Below are 18981 nucleotides of genomic sequence, written 5' to 3'. Positions count from 1 at the left end.
TCATTGTTCCAAGCAGACAGGGGAAATCTGGGCAACCTTCAGACATCATCGCCTGGCACCATGGCCCTCTTTCTTGACTCATAGCATTATTGCTGCTTTGGAAAATAGCGGTTCTCTAGCTGTCACCATGAACGGCCCTAATCGCCAACACGCTGCCTTCGTTATGTCAGGAGCCTGGGGACGGGCGTGCCTGGAAGGTCGTGCCAGGTAAATTGGTATTCTGGGAAGTGACTGCCTTTTGGCGGTCCACCCGGGTTCATTTTCGAATCGTAAGTTCCCTATGGTGGCCTGTCCTTGTTTTTCATCCTTGCACTCTGCACTTCAAAATTTGAAGTCCATTGTTCCTGACCTCCTGGCTAGTTCAACGAAAAGTTTGTCAAAAAAACGGAATGGATCGACGAGCAGGTCTTCCAGGAGCTGTTCAGTATCTCCCAGTCGCTGTCCGGGCCCCGCTAGCACCAAGATGCTGTACTGCATCAACTTGATCCGCGGCGGAGTTTTTGTTCAGCCGTTCTTGAAGTTTTCCTTCTCCTGGAAGTCTTTCCCGGTGCCATCGGCATGTACGCCTTTGTTCCAATCGGAAGTAGCCAGCATCGGATGAGACCCTGCCCTGGGCCCGGGTCTACGCTCTACTATCCGGCCTTCAACTCAGCCACCGTGGGCGTGATTGCATTAGCCGCCCGTCGAGCTGTCCCAGAAGGGCTATCACAGACAAGTTGACCCGGCTCATCGTCTTCTTCACCGCCGGCCGCCGGCATGATGTACAAACGCACTGGTGGTACTTCCCCCGTGCTGATGGTCATCTCGGGACTTGCTACTGCCCATATTCGATTTCCCGCTGGGTTCATTGCCCTACTCGCGAAGCTAGCCACAACCCGCAAAAAAGACTGCGACCCGGCCGCCAACCCCCAAACCCACCGAAACCTCTCTCGAATCCCACCCACCTGCCCCTGAATCGGATAACAACAACAACAACAACCTCACCATCAACACCCCCCCCACCCATCCGCCAACGCACCCCCCTTTTCCGACCTCCCCCACCACGTCAACCCCCAGCCTATCCCCCCTCCCCAAGGACCTCCACCTCAACCTCCCCCGGCCCCGATCCCCCCCTCCCACACGCTCTCCCTCCCCCCCTCCCTCACCTGGCGCACCGGCACGCTCACCATCGCCCTCTTCCTGCTCACCTTCATCGCCGCCCTCACCCTGCGCAGCACCCTCCCCGCTCCCGCACCCCTCCTCTACCGCCTCTTCGCCAACATGTACCTCGCCGGCACCATCATCTTCGGCGGCGGGCCCGTCGTCATCCCCCTGCTGCGCGAGTATGTTGTTGCAGAGGGCTGGGTGACGCCGAGGGATTTTTTGATCGGCCTGGCGATTATCCAGGCGTTTCCGGGGCCGAATTTTAATTTTGCGGTTTTTTTGGGGAGTTTGACCGCCCTGGGTGGGGGGTATAGCGCGTTGGGGGGCGCGGTGGTGGCGTGGGTGGGGATTTTTACGCCGGGGCTGGTGCTGGTGCATGGGACGATGGGGGTGTGGAGTGCTGTGAGGAGTCGGAGGTGGGTGAGGAGCGTGTTGAGGGGGGTGAATGCTGGCGCGGTTGGGTTGATGTATACGGCGGTGTATAGGATTTTTGGGGTGGGTTATATTGATGAGGGGTTTCAGGCGGGGAGGAGCCTGGGGGATGATCCGTGGTGGGTGGTTATCACGGCTACGAGTTATGTTGGGGGGAGGTATTTTGGTGTGAATGCTCCGTTGGCTATCATGTTGGGTGCGGTGATGGGCTTGGTGAGATATGGCGTGGTGTCGGCTTGATGATGTTGTGGATGACGAGGGTTGACTGAAGCGTTTCTCTCTAAATGGCGATACAAAGAGCCATTCCCTGCCGAGGCGTGTGAGGAAGCATATTGAGAGCCTAGGTCTCATCGACGGAAAGCGTATAGGTTCATGAGCGGATAAAGCCTGGCTCGTGATGCCTTCTGGTGAACATTCATCCCCTCCACTGCGTTCCGGATACGCTGTCAGATGCCTTGCCCTTATTGCTTAGGTACCTAGGGTAGGTAGTCCCATTTCTGCAGCCGCCGGCAGTTTCTCACAAGACCATGATTTGATCCTGGTCCACATCTCTACTAGTCCTAACAACCCCTTCACCTAATATTTGCCTGGCACGAGCGAGTTGATATACAATTCCAGGTTAGTATACCCACTGCTCGAGATGCGCATAGCATCACTAGCGTCGTTGGGGTCCAGGCCATTCGATCGTTCCCAAGCGTCTGGAATGCCGTCGCCATCCGCGTCAGCCGGCGCCGTCCCCCCACTAATGGTGCCCGGACCGCCCATGCTCGACTCGTCACTGATGAGAGCGCCGGACTTCCCCCAACTCTTCAACTGGTTGATGAGCGCCGTATCCACCCCGTCACGGCTTCGAGCAGCCAACCCGAGCTACAATATGGTCTACGGCTGCCGCCGGGGAGAGCAAGTTGGCGGGGCCAGGGTAGTTGAACTTGCTGCTCTGGATTGCCATGTTCGAGTAGCAGGTGGTTGAGGCGCAGAGAGCGGCGCCGTCGAGGGCGCCGTCTCTGTCGGAATCGTAGAAATTGTTCGACACGTCTGGGTTGTGATTAGTCGGGATGCCAGGACGGCGCAGAAGGTCTCAAGGAAAAAACGGAAGACGTCTTACAGCCATGGAAGTTTGCATTTCCATGCGTAAACGCGGTCACGCTCGTGCTTGGACCCGAAATAAAGGAGTTGTTGATAATGTTGGCGTAGCTTGCAGCAGAACTATCACCGGCAATGTAGCCACCACCACCGCCCCAGTCGTAGATGACCTACAAGAATATATGTCAAAATTCAATGGATATAGATCATGGTAGTGGAGCGTTGCTCTGGTCTTACATTGTTCTGAAAGTCACTGACGCCCTTGACTTTTGGGTTGCGGGTTTTGTTGTCGATGTACAGATTGCGGAAGAGACTGATGCCGCCGTCGGTCTCCATGAGCCCACCACAAGAATGGGTTTCGAGTCCTTGAGCGATGATGGTATTCTGGACAGTAATATTCGCGGCGGTTCCGCTGATGGAAAAGGTCTCGTCTCGGCCCTATGAAACGCTGACATGGTCGAATATCATGTCATGACCCTCAGCGATGGTGATGCCATCCTTGCCAGATTGGCCTCCTTTGCCCATGCGGATGCGGATATATCGGGTGATGGAGTTGTGGGCATTGGACCAGGAAAAACCGTCGCCATAAACGGTGATTCCCTAACAGGTTTGTGAGCATGGTTGGAAGCTTTCGTGGAGTACCTAGCTTACGTCTCCCGGAGCGGTTTGGCCAGCAATGTATGTGTTCTTTGAAACGACGATACGGGAGCTGATGTTGATCACTCCACCAACGGTAAAGACGACGATCCGGTTGGCCTGCGACACAGCATCCCGTAGAGATCCAGAACCGGCGTCACTATCGTCCTTGTCAGTCCCTCGGATACAATACATGGTGCTAGGTACATATTGCGGCAATCGACCTTACTTGAGGTTGGTTACTTTGTAAACTTGGCCGGTACGACCGCCAATAGCGTAGCGGCCAAAGCCCTCAGCACCCGGGAACGCAAGAAGCTGGGCGGCGGCCTCACCACACAGGAGGGAGGCAGCGGCAAGGAGATTTAGAGCGAAGGGTCCCATCGTAGGAAACTAATCGGGCATACAACGGATGATAATGGAAGCTGTGAAACCACCTTGAGAAGAACGTAGTCCCATCGCCGAGTTTCGTAAGCCCTTACTCGGTATTGGAAAATGAGCCAGGGGGTCGAGTGTACGCTGGTTACGGGGTTGGAGAGTATCACGGAGTATCATGTTGCGAATTCATTCCCCAACCGGAAATCATCAAGGGCGGATTCCCCACAAACCAGGGTGTTTTAGGGAGCAAGGATGTGAATGCGGATCATGGGGGTTGTGCAAATCTCCCACCAACGATTGGTGGGATTCAACAAGACTTGGTATACCTTCGGTCCAAGTTACATGTAATTAGGGTTCCATTCCGATAAATCCCCTGAATGTTGGAGGTGGAGACACACACAAAAGACATTCCAGGTAGTGGGTGACCATCTTGTCTCGCGACAGAGGCTCCCGACTGGAGGAGTCCTGCGTCGCTTAGTTTTCCCCAGATCCGGTCAGCGCTGGCCTATGGCGCATCGTCGTTCCACATCCCCACGGATGTGGGAGGCGAGCCGGTAAAGAAAGGCATCACCAAGGCCCTCGGGAAGGCCCAGAACAAAAGCTTGCGGATTGTAGCGGGAGCCTTCAAGCACACTCCCATCCGCAACCTCGAGACGGAGACATGGGTGCCACCGTTGGACCTATATCTCAACAAACGGCTTGCGGACTTTGAGACCAGACTCCAGCGAACCGACCTAGATGACGGCCACGGCGGCAAGAAGACCGCAGATTCGTACTTTATACAATGCTGTTGCTAACTTGTCACTTGCCAGCCCCAGATAATATTTTTCCATGCCTTGGGCCAGCCATTCTTTTGCCCGGATAGTAACTTGACTCCTTAAGGGTTGCGCAACCCCCTTTTAGACAAAGCAGCCCCTTGCTTACCTCTACGTCATTGTCACCATTAACTTGAGGCGGTGGGTCAGCGGGGATAAACTTGAGTGATCTATCACATTTGCTAATTTTTAGTACCTAACGTATATTATCAACGAATGATGCGGAGGTGCGGAGGTTTTCATCCAGCTTAGGCATGGTTTTTCCTACCGAGTTAATCGCTGAGGGACCGCATGTACTTAGTACCTAGCGTGATAAGAGAAATAATAATATCAACGAATGACCCACTTTCCACGCGACGCGACACTTTTGCACCCAACATCAATTTCCTCAACCATCTAAGATGCCACCTACGTTCAAAGAAGACCGGATGGTCTTGGCACTTCAAGCTCTTAAAAACGACAAGAATCTGACCGAACGAACCGCGGCTAGGACATATGGCGTCGACCGTAGAACCTTGGGCCGTCGTCGCACCGGCAAGCCTGCACGACGCGACATACCAGCCAACTTACGGAAGCTGACAGATCTGGAAGAGCTTACAATAGTCCAATACATCCTTGAACTAGATGCGCGTGCATTTCCACCTAGACTGTGTGGTGTGGAAGATATGGCCAACCATCTACTACGTACGCGTGGCGCGCCCCCTGTCGGCAAGCTCTGGGCACATCGGTTCGTTAAACGCCAGCCACGGCTTAGTACACGTCGTACACGTAGATACGACTACCAGAGGGCTAAGTGTGAGGATCCGAAGGTCATTGGCGAGTGGTTTGCACTTGTACAGAATACCAGGGCCAAATATGGGATTGTAGATGACGATGTCTACAACTTTGACGAGACTGGGTTCATGATGGGCATGATCTTCCCAGGTATGGTAGTTACAACCTCAGATGGCCGTGGCAAGGCAAATCTGGCCCAGCCTGGTAATCGCGAATGGGCGACTGTGATCCAGGGGGTCAACGCCCTTGGCTGGGCCATCCCTCCATTCATCATCCTGGCCGCGCAATACCACCTCGCCAACTGGTACCGCGAGTGCAATCTACCACTCGACTGGCGCATCGCAACTACCGACAATGGCTGGACTACCAATGCAGTTGGCCTTGACTGGATCAAGCACTTTGACTACCATACGGCGCCCCGGACAAAGGGTATATACCGGTTGTTGATCCTCGACGGCCACGAAAGCCACCACTCCACCGAGTTCGAGCTCTACTGCCGGGACAACAAGATCATCACACTCTGCATGCCCCCGCACTCTTCCCACAAGTGCCAGCCACTTGATGTTGGCTGCTTCGGGCCACTGAAGCAGGCCTACGGTCGCTATGTTGAGGAGCTCATGCGGGCACATATCAACCACATCAGCAAGCTCGAGTTCCTTTGCGCCTTTCGCGAAGCCTTCTTTGCTTCCATGACAGAGAAGAATATCCAGGGTGGGTTTGCAGGGGCCGGCATCGTACCATTCGATCCAGAGAGGGTGCTTTCTAAGCTGGATATCAAGCTTCATACACCAACACCCCCAAACTCCCGGCCTGGCACTGCACAACCTTGGGTCTCTAAGACCCCACACAACCCCCAAGAAGCCAGCTCGCAGTCAAACCTTATCAAGACTCACATCGCTAGCCATCAAAACAGCTCCCCAGCTTCAATGTTGGCTGCTGTTGACCAGCTTACCAGAGGTACAACGGCTGTAATGCACCAGGTGGCTCTCCTTCAGTCAGAGGTCTCTTCGCTCCGCAAGGCCAACGAGGCACTGAGCAAGCGACGGAGGGCCAAAAAAACACGTGTGCAGCTTGGAGGGTCACTTACTGTACAGGATGCACAGGATCTACTAGACTAGAGGGCTGTAGGTAAGGGGGGAGTTCAGGAAACGCAGCCGGATGGTAGTGGTACAGGGGGGGCTCGTACGAACGTTCGGTGCTGTAGTAGATGCCGCAAGCCTGGCCATAATGCCCGCACTTGCCAGGAGGGTGCAGAAGCCACTGATACAGCTGTTTCTGATGTAATTGTAGTTATTTCCTAGTGTGCTGTGGGGGCTGGGTCATTCGTTGATATGGGTCATCCGTTGATAATATACGTTAGGTATGGAAGCAATACAGAATCTGTACAGTGCAAAGCTTCTAGCAACGCGCTCCGTCTGACTCTCTCTTGAGCCAAATGATAAATCTCCTCTCCTTCATTCTTCTCCCTTATCCCTCAACAGCACCATCGCCAGGAGAAGAGCATGTCAAGAAGCCTTCGAGTGGCCATCGTCTTCAAATAATTACTCCAATATTCGCGGGACCTCTCAATAAACCCTGCATGCAGATACAGATACGCCGTTTGGACAGTCATCAAACATCAATTAAAAATCACGTCGGAGCGAAACTCCATATTTGGAAGATGGGCCACCGCTTGTAAGAACCGTGGGTCATCAGTTAGACACCGTTTAGGTTGAGCTGGGGACCGATACGCGGATTATGGTAGGTATTGGTTACACCTCGCCGGGAGGGTCTGAGGAAGAGTAATTGCGACGCTGTTATTGCGACAAAGGGAAGCACTAATGAGGTAGGCACACGATCTCCCAATATCCCCAACCTGCCACGGCGAACGGAATTCCAAACCACACAAAGTTGATCAAAGCGAGTCCAAGATCCCTCTGCCTCGTACCATCAAACCATCAGACCAAGCTAAGCCAAATACCCCCAATACCCGGCTCGACAAGATCTTTAAGCACCCTAAATCAAACACCAAAAGTCAGCATCCATCCCATCACATCACCCCCAGCACCGCAGCTCTGAGACTGTACTCACATAATCGCACGTGCGCTGACACTGCTTGCCATTGACCTTCTCAACACAAACCCCCCAGCGGCAGATGCCGTTCCCCTTGCAGGGGTTGGCGTCGCTGCAGTAGGCCTTGCCGGAGCAGTAGTCGGCGCTCTTGTACCGGACGCAGTGGTAGTCCTCGGGGGCCGGCCAGTCGCCAAAGTTGTGGCAGTAGTAGCCGTTGGCGCCCTGGGTGTGGCCCCAGTCGGTGTAGGGGTTGCAGCTGGTGTTGTCGCCCCGGGCGGCGACGATGCCGTCGGCCAGGGGGGCCGGGGCAGGGCTTCCGAGGACGGCGGGGACGGCGAGGGTGAGGAGGGTGAAGGCCTTCATTGTGGTGGGTGGTGGGTGGTGGGAGGTGTGTGTGAGTGGATGGGTGTCAAAGGCGGAGCTGGAGTTGTGGTTTGGAGTGGTGATGGGATGATCTGAGAAGTTTGAGGTGAAGGACTCGGCCGGTCTTAAATGTCAAAGTATGCGCAGAGTTGTGAATGAGCATGAGTTGACATTATTCGGTCTTAGTTGGACTCTCCCCTGAGCGATCCAGTCACGTAACAGACAAGCTAGTTCCGATCACTAGTGCGACCCGTGGCGGCCGACGGCCGACGGCTGACTGCCATCGGGATACCAACTCCAATCTTCTGGAGAGATGGATAGGGTAATAGGCCAACACGTGTAGCCGTCACGGCTCTTGCCGGCGGTAGGATAGGGCCTTGGATTCAATGACCCGCTCCAGCCTTCTTTGTCTCGGAGACTGGATTAGTGCGCAGCGACTGGAGTTTTGGGCTGAAGCCTCCTCGTATTAGCAACGCCACTGACCGCCATGGCCAATCTGTGTAGGCTCAGACAAACGAAAACCAATTTGGAACTGCCTGTGGACAGCACGGCACTCAGATTCATCCCTTGCGGAACTTCTCTCACTAGACTCATAACCTAACGAAGCAAAATCAAGGGTATCCTTGGGCTCCGATTCAATTCAAGAATCTTTTTTCCTTGCGCCGAAGGCGATATCCGATAGACTGCATTAGCTCACTCCATGCTGCAATTCGCGTGGTCCACTGATGCTCGTCCACGCGAGCGGTGCACAACTCTACGAAATACAGCGCTTGCCACCCCATTAGTCATACTCTGGCTATGGTTGACTCATGTTGTCACCTCTCGACTCCGAAACGTGAGACGTAGGGTCGACAAACATAACCCATCGGTGTTGGTCTGTCAGAGGGTTGAGAAATACAGGAACGGCGTTTCATTCATTGCCCGCGAGGTGGAAAATCGTACAAATAAAGAAAAAAGAAACGACCAGTTGCCTCTTTCCCTCGCCAGGAAAAGCATGAAAAGAGACCTAACAACATAGTGAGTGTACGGTAAACTTCCATCCCCACCCCCGTTACCTGCAGTATTCATGACTTTCGCGAGCCAGACAGCGAGAGGGGCGTCCAACGTGACATCTTTCCCGTGGCACGGCATACCACGGCCCATCCTCCCCACCAATTGACGGCCCCGGAACAAGCACAATGATCAAACCACACGCTCCCCAAGGAGATTTGGTTAAAACCCGAAATCAAGTAAGGACAGCGACCCGCCACGTTCGAATTGGTTCCTGACAGTCTCCGCCATTGACATTTTGTCCACCATGGGATTAACTGGCTTGTCCTTCCTCTCCACGAATTGTTTAGTCACACTGGTACTTCCACTGCGTACGGCCGGAGACGCGTGCATACTGGCGGAACCACCGCGGCCGGGATCACCGTAGGCGGACTCGGAAACGAAGGAACCACCCTGGCCAACCCGGGTGGTACCATCCTGGGCGGAAACACCCTGGGTTCTAGCGTGTGGGATTTGGAGCTGGGGCGGGAGCCCGACGCCCTGAACTGACTTGAAGAAGAAGTCGGCGTCCCATTTCTCCTTGACCTTGCGCAGTGCCTCAGCGTTTGTCCCAAAGTAGGCCTCCTCGTGCGCTTGGAGTTCGCCATCGGCAAAGTTAATAAAGGCCGCGCGGCTGTTGATTGAATACTTCCTCAGCTCGGTTTCCATCTTCCTTAGGAAAGTCTTCATGCTCGTAGTCAGCCACTTCTCCTTCCACTCGAGCATGACGTAGGTTTGGTAGGCACAAGTGCGCCATGGGAACGCCGTGGTTTCTGGTGTCTTGTCTCGGTTCGCCTCTCCGCCAGTGTGAATCCACGTCACCTGCAGGAAAGCCTCCTCGCCGGTGAATTCCCCCCGAAACGCCGCCATCTCGTTCCTAATCAGTTGAATAACCGCGGTGATAGTGTCCTTCTTGTTCTCGAGGACGACCGAGGTATAGATTCAGTACCTTCCCGTCGCCGACGAAAGGGTACTCTGGTTCTCGAAGGACCACTGCGACACAAGCGTCTCCAAGAGGAACCGCGTCGACGACTCCGCTGCCGAACGCAGCTTGAACTGCTTGGCTACATGACGGTCATTGATACAGGTGTCGATGATGTGTCAAACTCGGCCTTGTCACCATTGTGGTAGATGGGGAAGCGGACCCTGAGCTCGGATCTGGCGTCTTCGAGGTTGCACACCCACGAGCTGTCGATGGTGGTTTTGTTGGGCCATTCGGCCGTGTAAAACTCAACCATGGTGTTCATGAAGGCGTCCATTGCGACCGGATCGGGCTTGGGCGCCCATACGAACAAGCCAGCGACCACATTGTCGCTTGCCAGCTTCTGCAGCTGCATCTTGAGCTCGACGACGACCCCAAAATTACCGCAGCCCGCCCCACAGAGCGCCCAGAACAGCTTCCTCTTGTCCTCATTTTCGTCGTGTCTCGTAACCGTCACCTCGCTACCGTCAGCCGTCACGATGGTGGCTTCGAGATGGATGGATGGATGGAATTTATTTCGCCCGGAGGCACTGGGCCTATAGGGCCTTAGCACGCTAACTACATCCGGATCAAATCGGTTTGCCTTTAACTCGTACAAGCCCCCTACTTCTTCCCTCTTTTCTCGCTGCACCATTTACCTCTTGCGGTGGCTTCGAGTAGCGTGTCGCAGCCCATACTGAAGCTGCGCGTGCACGGGCTCAAGCCACCGCCAAGCACGAAACCGCTCACACCCACCATGGGGCAACGCCCGCCGTTGACGACCAAGCCGTCCTGGCGCTGGTCTACCAGCTTCTTGTACGCGTGGCCCCAGCGCGCGCCCCCCTGTAATGTGACTGTCTCGGCGCCGGCCGTCATGTCGAGCGTCACGTTCTTCATCTGGGAGAGGTCTAGGAGGATGCCCCCGTCGGTCGTCGAAAATCCCGCGTACGAGTGCCCGCCGTTCTTGATGGTGAGATGCCCCTTGTGTGTCTGGGCTTCTCGGACCACGGTCTGCACCTGAGCCGTGTCGATGGCTGCATTAATTACACATGCCGGCCGCAAGTAGCGGAACATGAGATTCTCGGTCGCTACCGCATACTCGTATTGCTTGTCCCCGGGTTTGAGCACCGTGACGCCCTGAGCCTCTACTGCATTGATGAGGGCTTCCATGGCGATATGAGGAGGCAGGCCTGACAGGGAGGAGAACAAAAAACCTGTCACGTAAATGTAAATAACACGAATCGATAGTGGCGTTGCACTTCTACTTGCCTTGCCTAAGGTACCTAGGTAGGTAGCGTGGGCGCCTGTCACGGTTATGGTCGCGTACCACGCCCCGATGAGGGCACGCGCGGGAAGCGTTCCCAGCCAATCATTAAGAATGGGTCTCAGACCAATCAGCAGAGGAACGAAGGGAACGGCTACCGTTCCCAGGATCCAGTCTGGAACGAGAGGAACGATCACCGTTCCTCACGTTCCCAGCAAAAGGTACGCCGGTACCTAGGAAGCCTAGATAGTATATAGTCACCCGTTCTGGAGAGCTCTGGGAGTTCTCCAGTTAGCAATCACAACTACAGTTCGCTACAAGCTCGAAAGCCTACTGTTGAGACAAGTCTTTGTTGTGCACCCTTTGGCTGCACCGAACCTAAGCACCCTCGAAGAGATTACCTTCAACCGAAGCTGAACCCTAACAGGACAGGGTCCTGAAGTAGGTTCGTCACAGCGCCTGTCGACTCTGGCTAGGAATGTTGGCGACTGGACTGCCTGAAACCTGGCGGCCTCAACAAAAAGGCAGGGCGTCTTGTGCACAATTCTCGTTGCATGAGACAAAGAGAAAACACGAAGATAGGAGAAGGCCCCCTTTTTCCCCAACAGGACGCAGAGCCACCGCCTGAAATGAGCCCACCAATGGGACCTTTTTTTTTGGCCGTCCGCGGTAGCCGAAAGAATTGAGCCGTAGTACGTACGGCGTCAAGTCAAAGAGGTAGCATCCAGAAGATACCTGCCCTGTGTAGCTGAGTACTTTATATGGCGGAGACGTTTGCTCGGGCGCAGGATCTCATCAAGGTTGGAAACGGCGAAGGTGATGAGATGTTTTGGCCAGACGTAAAGATTACGATTGGACTGCTCAAAGATGGGGTTGAGGAGAAACTGGTGGAATATCGGCGAGTACCTAAGTAGCTACCTACCTGCCTACCTTGGGTATTCTCGACCGGAGCGTATACGAAGTCCCAGGTTTCGTGTTCCAATCTGTTCTCCGAAAATCACTACTTGAAATCATGACACTTCCCTGACACACACATACACGTGGTGATCACTGATCAGCTCGGGTGACAAGATAAGGTAGTAATTAGCTCGGTTCCCATCTAGAGTTTTCCTAGCAACTTCGACATATTTATGTTCTACCAAGTGGCAAGTACACATAGTTATCGAATCCTGCTCGTAAGTTCTTTTACATCCCTCCACAGGCGCGAGATTGAAATCGTTAATCTCGACCAAGAATTAATCTAGAGCTGCTTGTGTTACCGCGATGCAGCTGGCGAGGCATTAACGCGAGAGTTTTGGCCCCCAAGCGGCTGCGGCGGCCCCCCCGGCGAATGAATGGAACGATGCCAAGAAATGACTCTTTCCACTTCCCCGCTCATGAGAAAGAAGTGCGTTCCGGAGACATGAGCAGAGGTTACTTTGGTGATACCTGGAAGCTAACATGGAGGTTGCCGGGTTGGCTCTCGGGGTGGTAGGGGTTGCGGGCATCCTCAGCACCCTCAAAGATGTGGCCGAGCTTTACTCCCTTTTCGTCGACTCAAGGAGCGTTGGTCGGGACTATGAGATGCTTGATACGAAGCTGGATATCGAACGGACTATGCTCCTCCACTGGGCCGACCGCGTTGGCCTCCTCCGGGACGACTACGATCCCCGGTTGGACATCCCCAATACCCAGGAAACGGTTTTCAGGGTCCTAGCCTGCATACGCACGCTTTTAACTGACACGTCCCAACTGAAGACAAGATATGGTGTCCAGACATTTGACGTCCCGGATGCGGAAACAGGGAGCGAAAAGGCATTGTCTGCTCCTGAAGATGCCACAAAAGCAGCCAGCAGCGCTCCGATGGAACGACTGACCCGGGAGCTCGACAAATTGCGTTTGCGAAAGCAGACCCCTGAACACAAAGGCGCTATGAAGAGGTTTCGTTGCGGCTCATCAGAGACAAGCAGAAATTTGCTGACCTTCTCGACGATCTTTCACACTTTACCACGAAGCTCAACGATCTCCTTCCGGCCACGTCGGGCCCCTCCGTTTCCCAAAGCGAGCCGTCGCCTACCCAAGAACTGACTAGTCAGTCCGCCATTGGCACCCGTGGTATTCCCAACACCGCCCAGGAAGCGGTCGATCAAAAATACCAAGACAAGATCCTAGAAACGCTGTGGTTCCGGACCATGGAAGCGAGGGAGGAAGAGATCAAGCCCGCGCACGCCAAGACACTGAACTGGGCACTCGAACCACCAGATGGAAAGGTCCAGTGGGACGATCTCTCCGAGTGGCTCAGGTCAGGGGAAGACATCTACTGGGTGTCTGGAAAAGCCGGCAGCGGCAAGTCAACACTAATGAAACGGCTGTACCACCATCCACGCACCAAAGAGCTCCTCACCGAGTGGGCAAACGGCGGCCCCGTCACCCTCGCCAGCTTCTTCTTCTGGAACCTCGGCACCCCCGAACAAAAAACCCAAGAGGGCCTCTCACGGTCCCTCCTCCACCAAATCCTCTCCCGACACCCCTCCCTCATCCGCGAAGCCCTCCCCGGCATGTGGAAAGAACTCCACATCACCAAAGCCACCCCCAGCCTCCCCACCCTCACCGAAACCCACCACGCCTTCCGCACCATCTCCACCAAAACCCACTCCCTCCACCACAAATTCTGCTTCCTCATCGACGGCCTCGACGAATTCACCGGCGACCACCGCCACGCCATTACCTTCCTCCAAGAGCTGACCACCAACCCCGGCTTCAAAGCCCTCGTCTCCAGCCGGCCCATCCCCGCCTGCGTGGCCGCCTTCGACGACCTCCCCACCCTCCCCCTCCACCACCTCACCCACCACGACATCGCCACCTACGTCGACGCCACCCTCACCGCCCACAAAACCATCCAAAAACTCCTCAACACCCGCCGCCACGCCGCCAAGGCCCGCCGGCTTACGCACGCCATCATCAACAAATCGACCGGCGTCTTCCTCTGGGTCGTCCTCGCCTGCCGCGCGGTGCTGGAGGGGCTCGCGGATGGGGATGGTATTGACGATGTGTTGCGGCGCGTGGATGAATTGCCGCCGGAGCTGGAGGATATGTTTCGGCTGATGCTGGCGCGGGTGGGTGAGCGGTACCGCGAGCAGGGCGCGTTTACCCTAAGGGTGTGTCATGCCATTTCCGCCGCTGACAGCCCGGCGTCGAGCCATTTTGGGGGCCGGCTGAATGCGTTGCCCGTGGCGTTGTTGTGTCGGGAGGGGGGGGAGCCGGGGGTGTTGGAGGAGGAGGAGAGGGAGGAGATTAGGGAGGAGTTGGGGGGTTGGTTGGCGAGTCGATGTGGGGGGTTGTTGGTTATGGGGGGGGAGGGGGGCGGTGGTGATGGTTATCAGGTTGCGTGGGTGCATCGGTCGGTGGTGGAGTTTTTGAATGGGGATGGGGTTTGGGACTTGGAATACCTCCGCGTTGGTGAGGATCGGCCGCGGGTTCAGGCCGCGTTGTCGGTCTATGCTCTGCATTCAGTCATGCAGGACAACCACAGGGCTCAGATCATATACAATATCTGGTATTGTGGCGCTCTCGTCCTTGGCGCCCGAGCTGACGCGGAGGAGCCAGAAGGGAGGGATCACAGCTTCTGGCATATCGACCCCTTTTTACGCTGGCTGCGTCAGGTCGAACCGATGCCACCTGGGACGGAGAGCCTTGGCCCACTGAAGAGGCTGCTAGTTCGTCATACAGATGCCAGCCAGGGCGTTGCCCACGCCGCTCTGGTCCTGGCGGCTGAGTCGGGCGCGATAAATTACATGAAGGCACATCCCAACTTTCCGGAGTTCTGCCAGCCGGGCGTCCATATTTCGTGTGGCTGCTTCCCGCTCTTTTACCACGCTACAGCACACCCGCTGAGCTTTTCGATCATGTCGGCCCACCCGCCCGGGCCGCCGTCGGCGCTCAGGACCACCATTTCGTTTTTCCTCTCTTTGGGGGCTGACCCGAACATGACGGTGACGCACCGCCTGTCGGAGCCGGCTGGGCAAGCGACGTACCTCGACACACTCGACACACCATGGAGAGGTTGGATCGGCTGGGCCCTCAATATTTGGTCGGGCCGCACCGATCGCGCGGCTGTTGCGGATATCATGGCCATGTTCCTGGCGGCGGGCGCTCATCCCACCGAAGAGGTTCCCGCGTGGATTTTGCCCTATCTTGCGGATCCAAAATACCGGGATACTTTGACGGTGTCAGATGCACAACTGGCCGGCGCGGTCAGCGCATTGCGAGGAGAGATGTTACAAGCGGGCCAGGAAGGCAAACATGAGAGCAAGGAAGAAGACGGGCGGCTATGGTTACATTCCACGACTCGATCTACCGTTTACTGGGATGGGGAGCCTTATGTTGAAATGTGATTTTATCTTGTCTGCTCGGGAGAGTAATTTCCAGATTAGAACGATTAGAGACCTAGCTATCAATTATGTATGGCTGGGCTCAACAGTGCATGATTCGGACACGGTGTGGGCCAGGCTTCAACGGTCTCTCTCCTGTCCCCCAACAACCCCCTCGAAAGGAATAAAAGACCTCGGTTGCATGTACGTGCCAAGCTGAGGCAATACAGTTCAACCGCGTCTATCTCAGATGCTGAGTTGCAGTCTAGTCCTATTTCTATCCGTTTCCTAACGGTCCTCCTTTAAAACACCGGGAACTTTACGACGCCACGTCCCCGGCCCAGTGCGATACGCGGAATGATTACTGATAGTACGCCGTGGTGTTGGGACTCTTGAGAGGTCACTGTGTTGAGCTACCTGATCTGTTGAGGGCGTGGACCGAGGCTCTCATGTTCGTTGAGAACACGAGGTGTGTCGTCATTTGTCAGCATCAGCTGCCACGTTTTGTTGGGCGATAGTCCGGCAGGTGGGTGCACATGTGGTCAAGGCGTCGTTTCACTGATGACATGGAGAGGCCAGGGGGGTCATTAGAAATATCTCAAGTCTACCGAGGTACCCTAGTCCTACCTACCTATGTTAGTGTGCTTAAGTATTCGCCACCAGACCTTGAATAGTCCGAACGTTCAGGGCATGATCTTCAAACCGCCTCTCGGATCGTGCACATAACCAACAATTGCCACACACAAAATGCCTCCCCTCATCGTCTTGATCACCGGCGGGAACCGCGGCCTCGGTCAAGGCCTCGTCAAGCTTTTCCTCGCACAGCCCAACTACGTAATTTCCCACCGTCGTTAACAAAGGACCGAATTGAATAGACACTAACACATGTTCAGACCGTCATCGCCGCCGTCCGAGACCCCAACCACACAACCGCCCAAGCGCTGGCCGACCTCCCACAGGGTGCCGGCAGCACGCTAATCACGGTCCGCTACGACGCCGGCAGCGAGCAGAGCGCCACAGACGCTGTTTCCGAGCTCCAGACGAAGCACAACATCGACCATCTCGACATCGTCGTCGCCAACGCCGGCATCTCCAAGCAGTGGCCCTTGGTCAAGGATGTGAAGCGGGCCGACATCCAGGAGCATGTCGAGGTGAATGTGCTGGGTGTTGTGTCGCTGTACCAGGCGACGAGGGAGTTGCTGCAGCGGTCTACGGTTGGGCCGCGATTTGCGGCGATTGGGTCGATGGCGGGTTCTCTGAGGTGAGTGAAAAACGACATGGAATGCTGCGAGGCAAAATGTCAAAAATGACTCGTGACTGACTTGGTATTGCAGGGAGCAACCCCCGGTGCCCAGTGGTTCATACGGGCCCTCCAAGGCCATGTTGAACTGGTACGGCATTCGCATCAACGCCGAAGAGGAATGGCTTACGGCGTTTATTCTCGACCCCGGTTGGGTCCAGACGGAAATGGGAAACAGGGCGGCGCAGGTCTGGGGCGTGGCCGAGGCGGCGCCTGATAATATTAATGACTCGACTGAGGGCATGTTCAAGGTTTTGACGACGGCCAAGAGGGAGACGCATGGTGGGAAGCTTGTAGTGTACACTGGCGAGATTAAAGATTGGTAAACTGGTCCAGACGTGTCGGTCTCTGAAGACAATGATGGAGCGTCTACCAAGATGAAGCAGCTATGGTGGTTTTTGATAGCGTCTCCGTGCCAGTTGCCGCCATCAGATGAATCAGCATGCTTTGGGAGAAGAGATTCAATTTCTATGTAGGGACGCGGGCCTCCCGAGATAAACTAAAGTAAGGTAATCCGATGCCCGTCGAGCAAACACAAATTGGGAACATTGGATCCACAGACCTTTAATATTTATATTAGGGTTCGGAATTAATGCCTCTTTATACAGCCTAGACTAGACTGGGCAACTTTTATATTAGGCTAGGTGGTAGGAAGTAACATACTTGAGCCATGACAAGACACTAGAGTACTCAAGTAGGCCTATTGCCCGAAGTATTGTTCCAATGATGGGAGAGCAGTATGAATTTTCAAATGTTTTTTTTTCATATTATTAACAGTAAACTTTAGTTAGTATAACAAATAGTAATAACTAATATATATGGTATCAATCCTGGACCCAGCCCTATATATCCAACATATAACCTAGCTCCCAATTATTTTTGAAGGTTTAGTCCTTCACAAATTTCCAGCCATCGCGGCACAACCGGCAACTACCGCCATGCCCACGGCAAGGTTGGCCTTTGGCGCGGCCCCATCTGTAGGCGGCCCCGTGGGGCGAGCAGTTGGGGCAGGCGGTGTGTAAGTACCACCCGCGGTTGGGGAAGAGGTAGGCGCTGTAGCGGTTTGGGTTGCGACAACAGACGTAAATGGTACACCGCCGGCCGTGGTCGTAGCCCCGCTGAACGCCGGCGCCTGTGTGGCAGCGTTCGGATCGGGTCTCGCCGTGGTATTGGCGGGGTTAAGCACTCTGTTTTCAGCTTGTTAGCACCCTTATCGTGCAAGTTCGGTTGGGTTTGGGCGCGGGGACACCTCAAGATTACTTACCCATCCAGGACATGAACCACGCCGTTGGCGATGATCAGATCGGTGGTGATGACTCGTGCGCTGTTGACGAAGAGTGAACCGTTCACAGCCCGGAAGTTGAGGTTGGCGCCTTGGGCCGTCCGCTGGGTGCCAGCAGCAATCAGTTGGCTGTACAAGACCTGGCCTTGAACGACGTGATAGTTGAGTACCGTCGTGAGCTGGTCGATCGTCATGGTGTTGATGACACTGCCGATGGAGTTGAAGGCATCGTTGCTGGGTACGAACAGTGTCATGTCCGCGGCGTTGTTGAGCGGCTCCTCAATGGCGGCCTGGCGGAGCGCTCCCAAGGCACCGGTATATCCCTTGGACACCAGCGTATCTGTCATCCGGGTGGGCATCATCAGCGGGGTGTCGATGATGTGCATTGTTCCACCCGTATGGTTCAGGTCCTGGGTCAATGTTAGTCATGTCCTATTCTGACCTGCTTCTTGGGAACGGCAAAGGAGAAGAAGCGAGAGGTGGGACATACACAGGCCTGTACGGTGGACAGAACGCCCTTGCCCGAGAGGAAGGCGACGCCCCCGTTCTGGGACCGCGACTGGACTACTTGTCCGCCAGTGACGTTCGAGTAGCCCGCCAGGTCGAGGAATGTCGGGGCCGTCTTTGCCGTGACGTTGGCAAAGTCGGCCAGGGGGTGCACGCCTTCGAGAGCGTGGTAGCTCAAGAAGGCGGCGAGGAGGTTTGGATCTACCGCCAGATCCGTGGCCAACGCGCTGCCGTAAAGTTGGGCCAGCGCGTTGTTGCTGGGAGCAAGGAGGGTGATACCCTTCGCACTGCTCAGGATCTGGTAGATCAGTGGCTCTGAGGAGAGCCACGCGCCCAAGGAGGAGAGGTTGCCGCTTTGGGCGGCGATGACCTCTGGCAGCGACTGGGCGAAGGAAACAGTCGCTGCCACCAACGAGAAGAGAAAGAGAAACAACCGCATCGTGAGGGTGTCCGATAAAAAAGGGATTGATGGTGATTGAAAGAAAATACAAGATCACCTGATCGGACAATGTTGGTTGTTGGTGGGAAGAAGACTCGGAGGTTTGGGGGGAGGGAGGACAAGAATATAAGCCAAATGTAATCAGTAAATAAGTCGCCACTACCCAAAGAGGAAATT

General features: G+C 55.1%; 7 protein-coding genes across 7 annotated transcripts; 3 read left to right on the top strand and 4 right to left on the bottom strand.

The window, feature by feature from the left end:
- Positions 1-632: 632 nt before the first annotated feature.
- Positions 633-4098, bottom strand: CHGG_07463 (uncharacterized protein; the record flags this gene model as incomplete). Its single annotated transcript, XM_001225118.1, has 8 exons — positions 633-817; positions 1146-1371; positions 1437-1543; positions 2208-2442; positions 2721-2828; positions 2896-3096; positions 3310-3493; positions 4070-4098. The coding sequence occupies 8 exons, from the start codon at positions 4096-4098 to the stop codon at positions 633-635; spliced, it is 1275 nt and encodes a 424-aa protein (XP_001225119.1).
- Positions 4099-5149: 1051 nt separating this feature from the next.
- On the top strand, positions 5150-6376 carry CHGG_07462 (uncharacterized protein; the record flags this gene model as incomplete). Its single annotated transcript, XM_001225117.1, has 2 exons — positions 5150-5408; positions 5634-6376. The coding sequence occupies 2 exons, from the start codon at positions 5150-5152 to the stop codon at positions 6374-6376; spliced, it is 1002 nt and encodes a 333-aa protein (XP_001225118.1).
- An 868-nt stretch (positions 6377-7244) lies between these two features.
- On the bottom strand, positions 7245-7673 carry CHGG_07461 (uncharacterized protein; the record flags this gene model as incomplete). Its single annotated transcript, XM_001225116.1, has 2 exons — positions 7245-7253; positions 7329-7673. The coding sequence occupies 2 exons, from the start codon at positions 7671-7673 to the stop codon at positions 7245-7247; spliced, it is 354 nt and encodes a 117-aa protein (XP_001225117.1).
- Positions 7674-8885: 1212 nt separating this feature from the next.
- On the bottom strand, positions 8886-10833 carry CHGG_07460 (uncharacterized protein; the record flags this gene model as incomplete). Its single annotated transcript, XM_001225115.1, has 4 exons — positions 8886-9579; positions 9652-9766; positions 9823-10170; positions 10323-10833. 4 exons carry the CDS (start codon positions 10831-10833, stop codon positions 8886-8888), a joined length of 1668 nt encoding a protein of 555 aa, XP_001225116.1.
- Positions 10834-12367: 1534 nt separating this feature from the next.
- Positions 12368-15300, top strand: CHGG_07459 (uncharacterized protein; the record flags this gene model as incomplete). The annotated part of the gene is made up of 2 exons (XM_001225114.1): positions 12368-12616; positions 12922-15300. 2 exons carry the CDS (start codon positions 12368-12370, stop codon positions 15298-15300), a joined length of 2628 nt encoding a protein of 875 aa, XP_001225115.1.
- A 723-nt stretch (positions 15301-16023) lies between these two features.
- On the top strand, positions 16024-16902 carry CHGG_07458 (uncharacterized protein; the record flags this gene model as incomplete). The annotated part of the gene is made up of 3 exons (XM_001225113.1): positions 16024-16110; positions 16170-16537; positions 16611-16902. 3 exons carry the CDS (start codon positions 16024-16026, stop codon positions 16900-16902), a joined length of 747 nt encoding a protein of 248 aa, XP_001225114.1.
- Positions 16903-17471: 569 nt separating this feature from the next.
- CHGG_07457 (uncharacterized protein) lies at positions 17472-18804 on the bottom strand (the record flags this gene model as incomplete). The annotated part of the gene is made up of 3 exons (XM_001225112.1): positions 17472-17763; positions 17841-18268; positions 18349-18804. The coding sequence occupies 3 exons, from the start codon at positions 18802-18804 to the stop codon at positions 17472-17474; spliced, it is 1176 nt and encodes a 391-aa protein (XP_001225113.1).
- Between the last annotated feature and the right edge of the window lie 177 nt (positions 18805-18981).

Source organism: Chaetomium globosum, genomic scaffold (genome assembly GCF_000143365.1).
Source record: "Chaetomium globosum CBS 148.51 scaffold_5 genomic scaffold, whole genome shotgun sequence".
Classification (NCBI taxonomy): domain Eukaryota; kingdom Fungi; phylum Ascomycota; class Sordariomycetes; order Sordariales; family Chaetomiaceae; genus Chaetomium; species Chaetomium globosum.
Note: the sequence above shows the minus strand (reverse complement) of the source record. Positions and strands in the feature narration are given on the sequence as shown.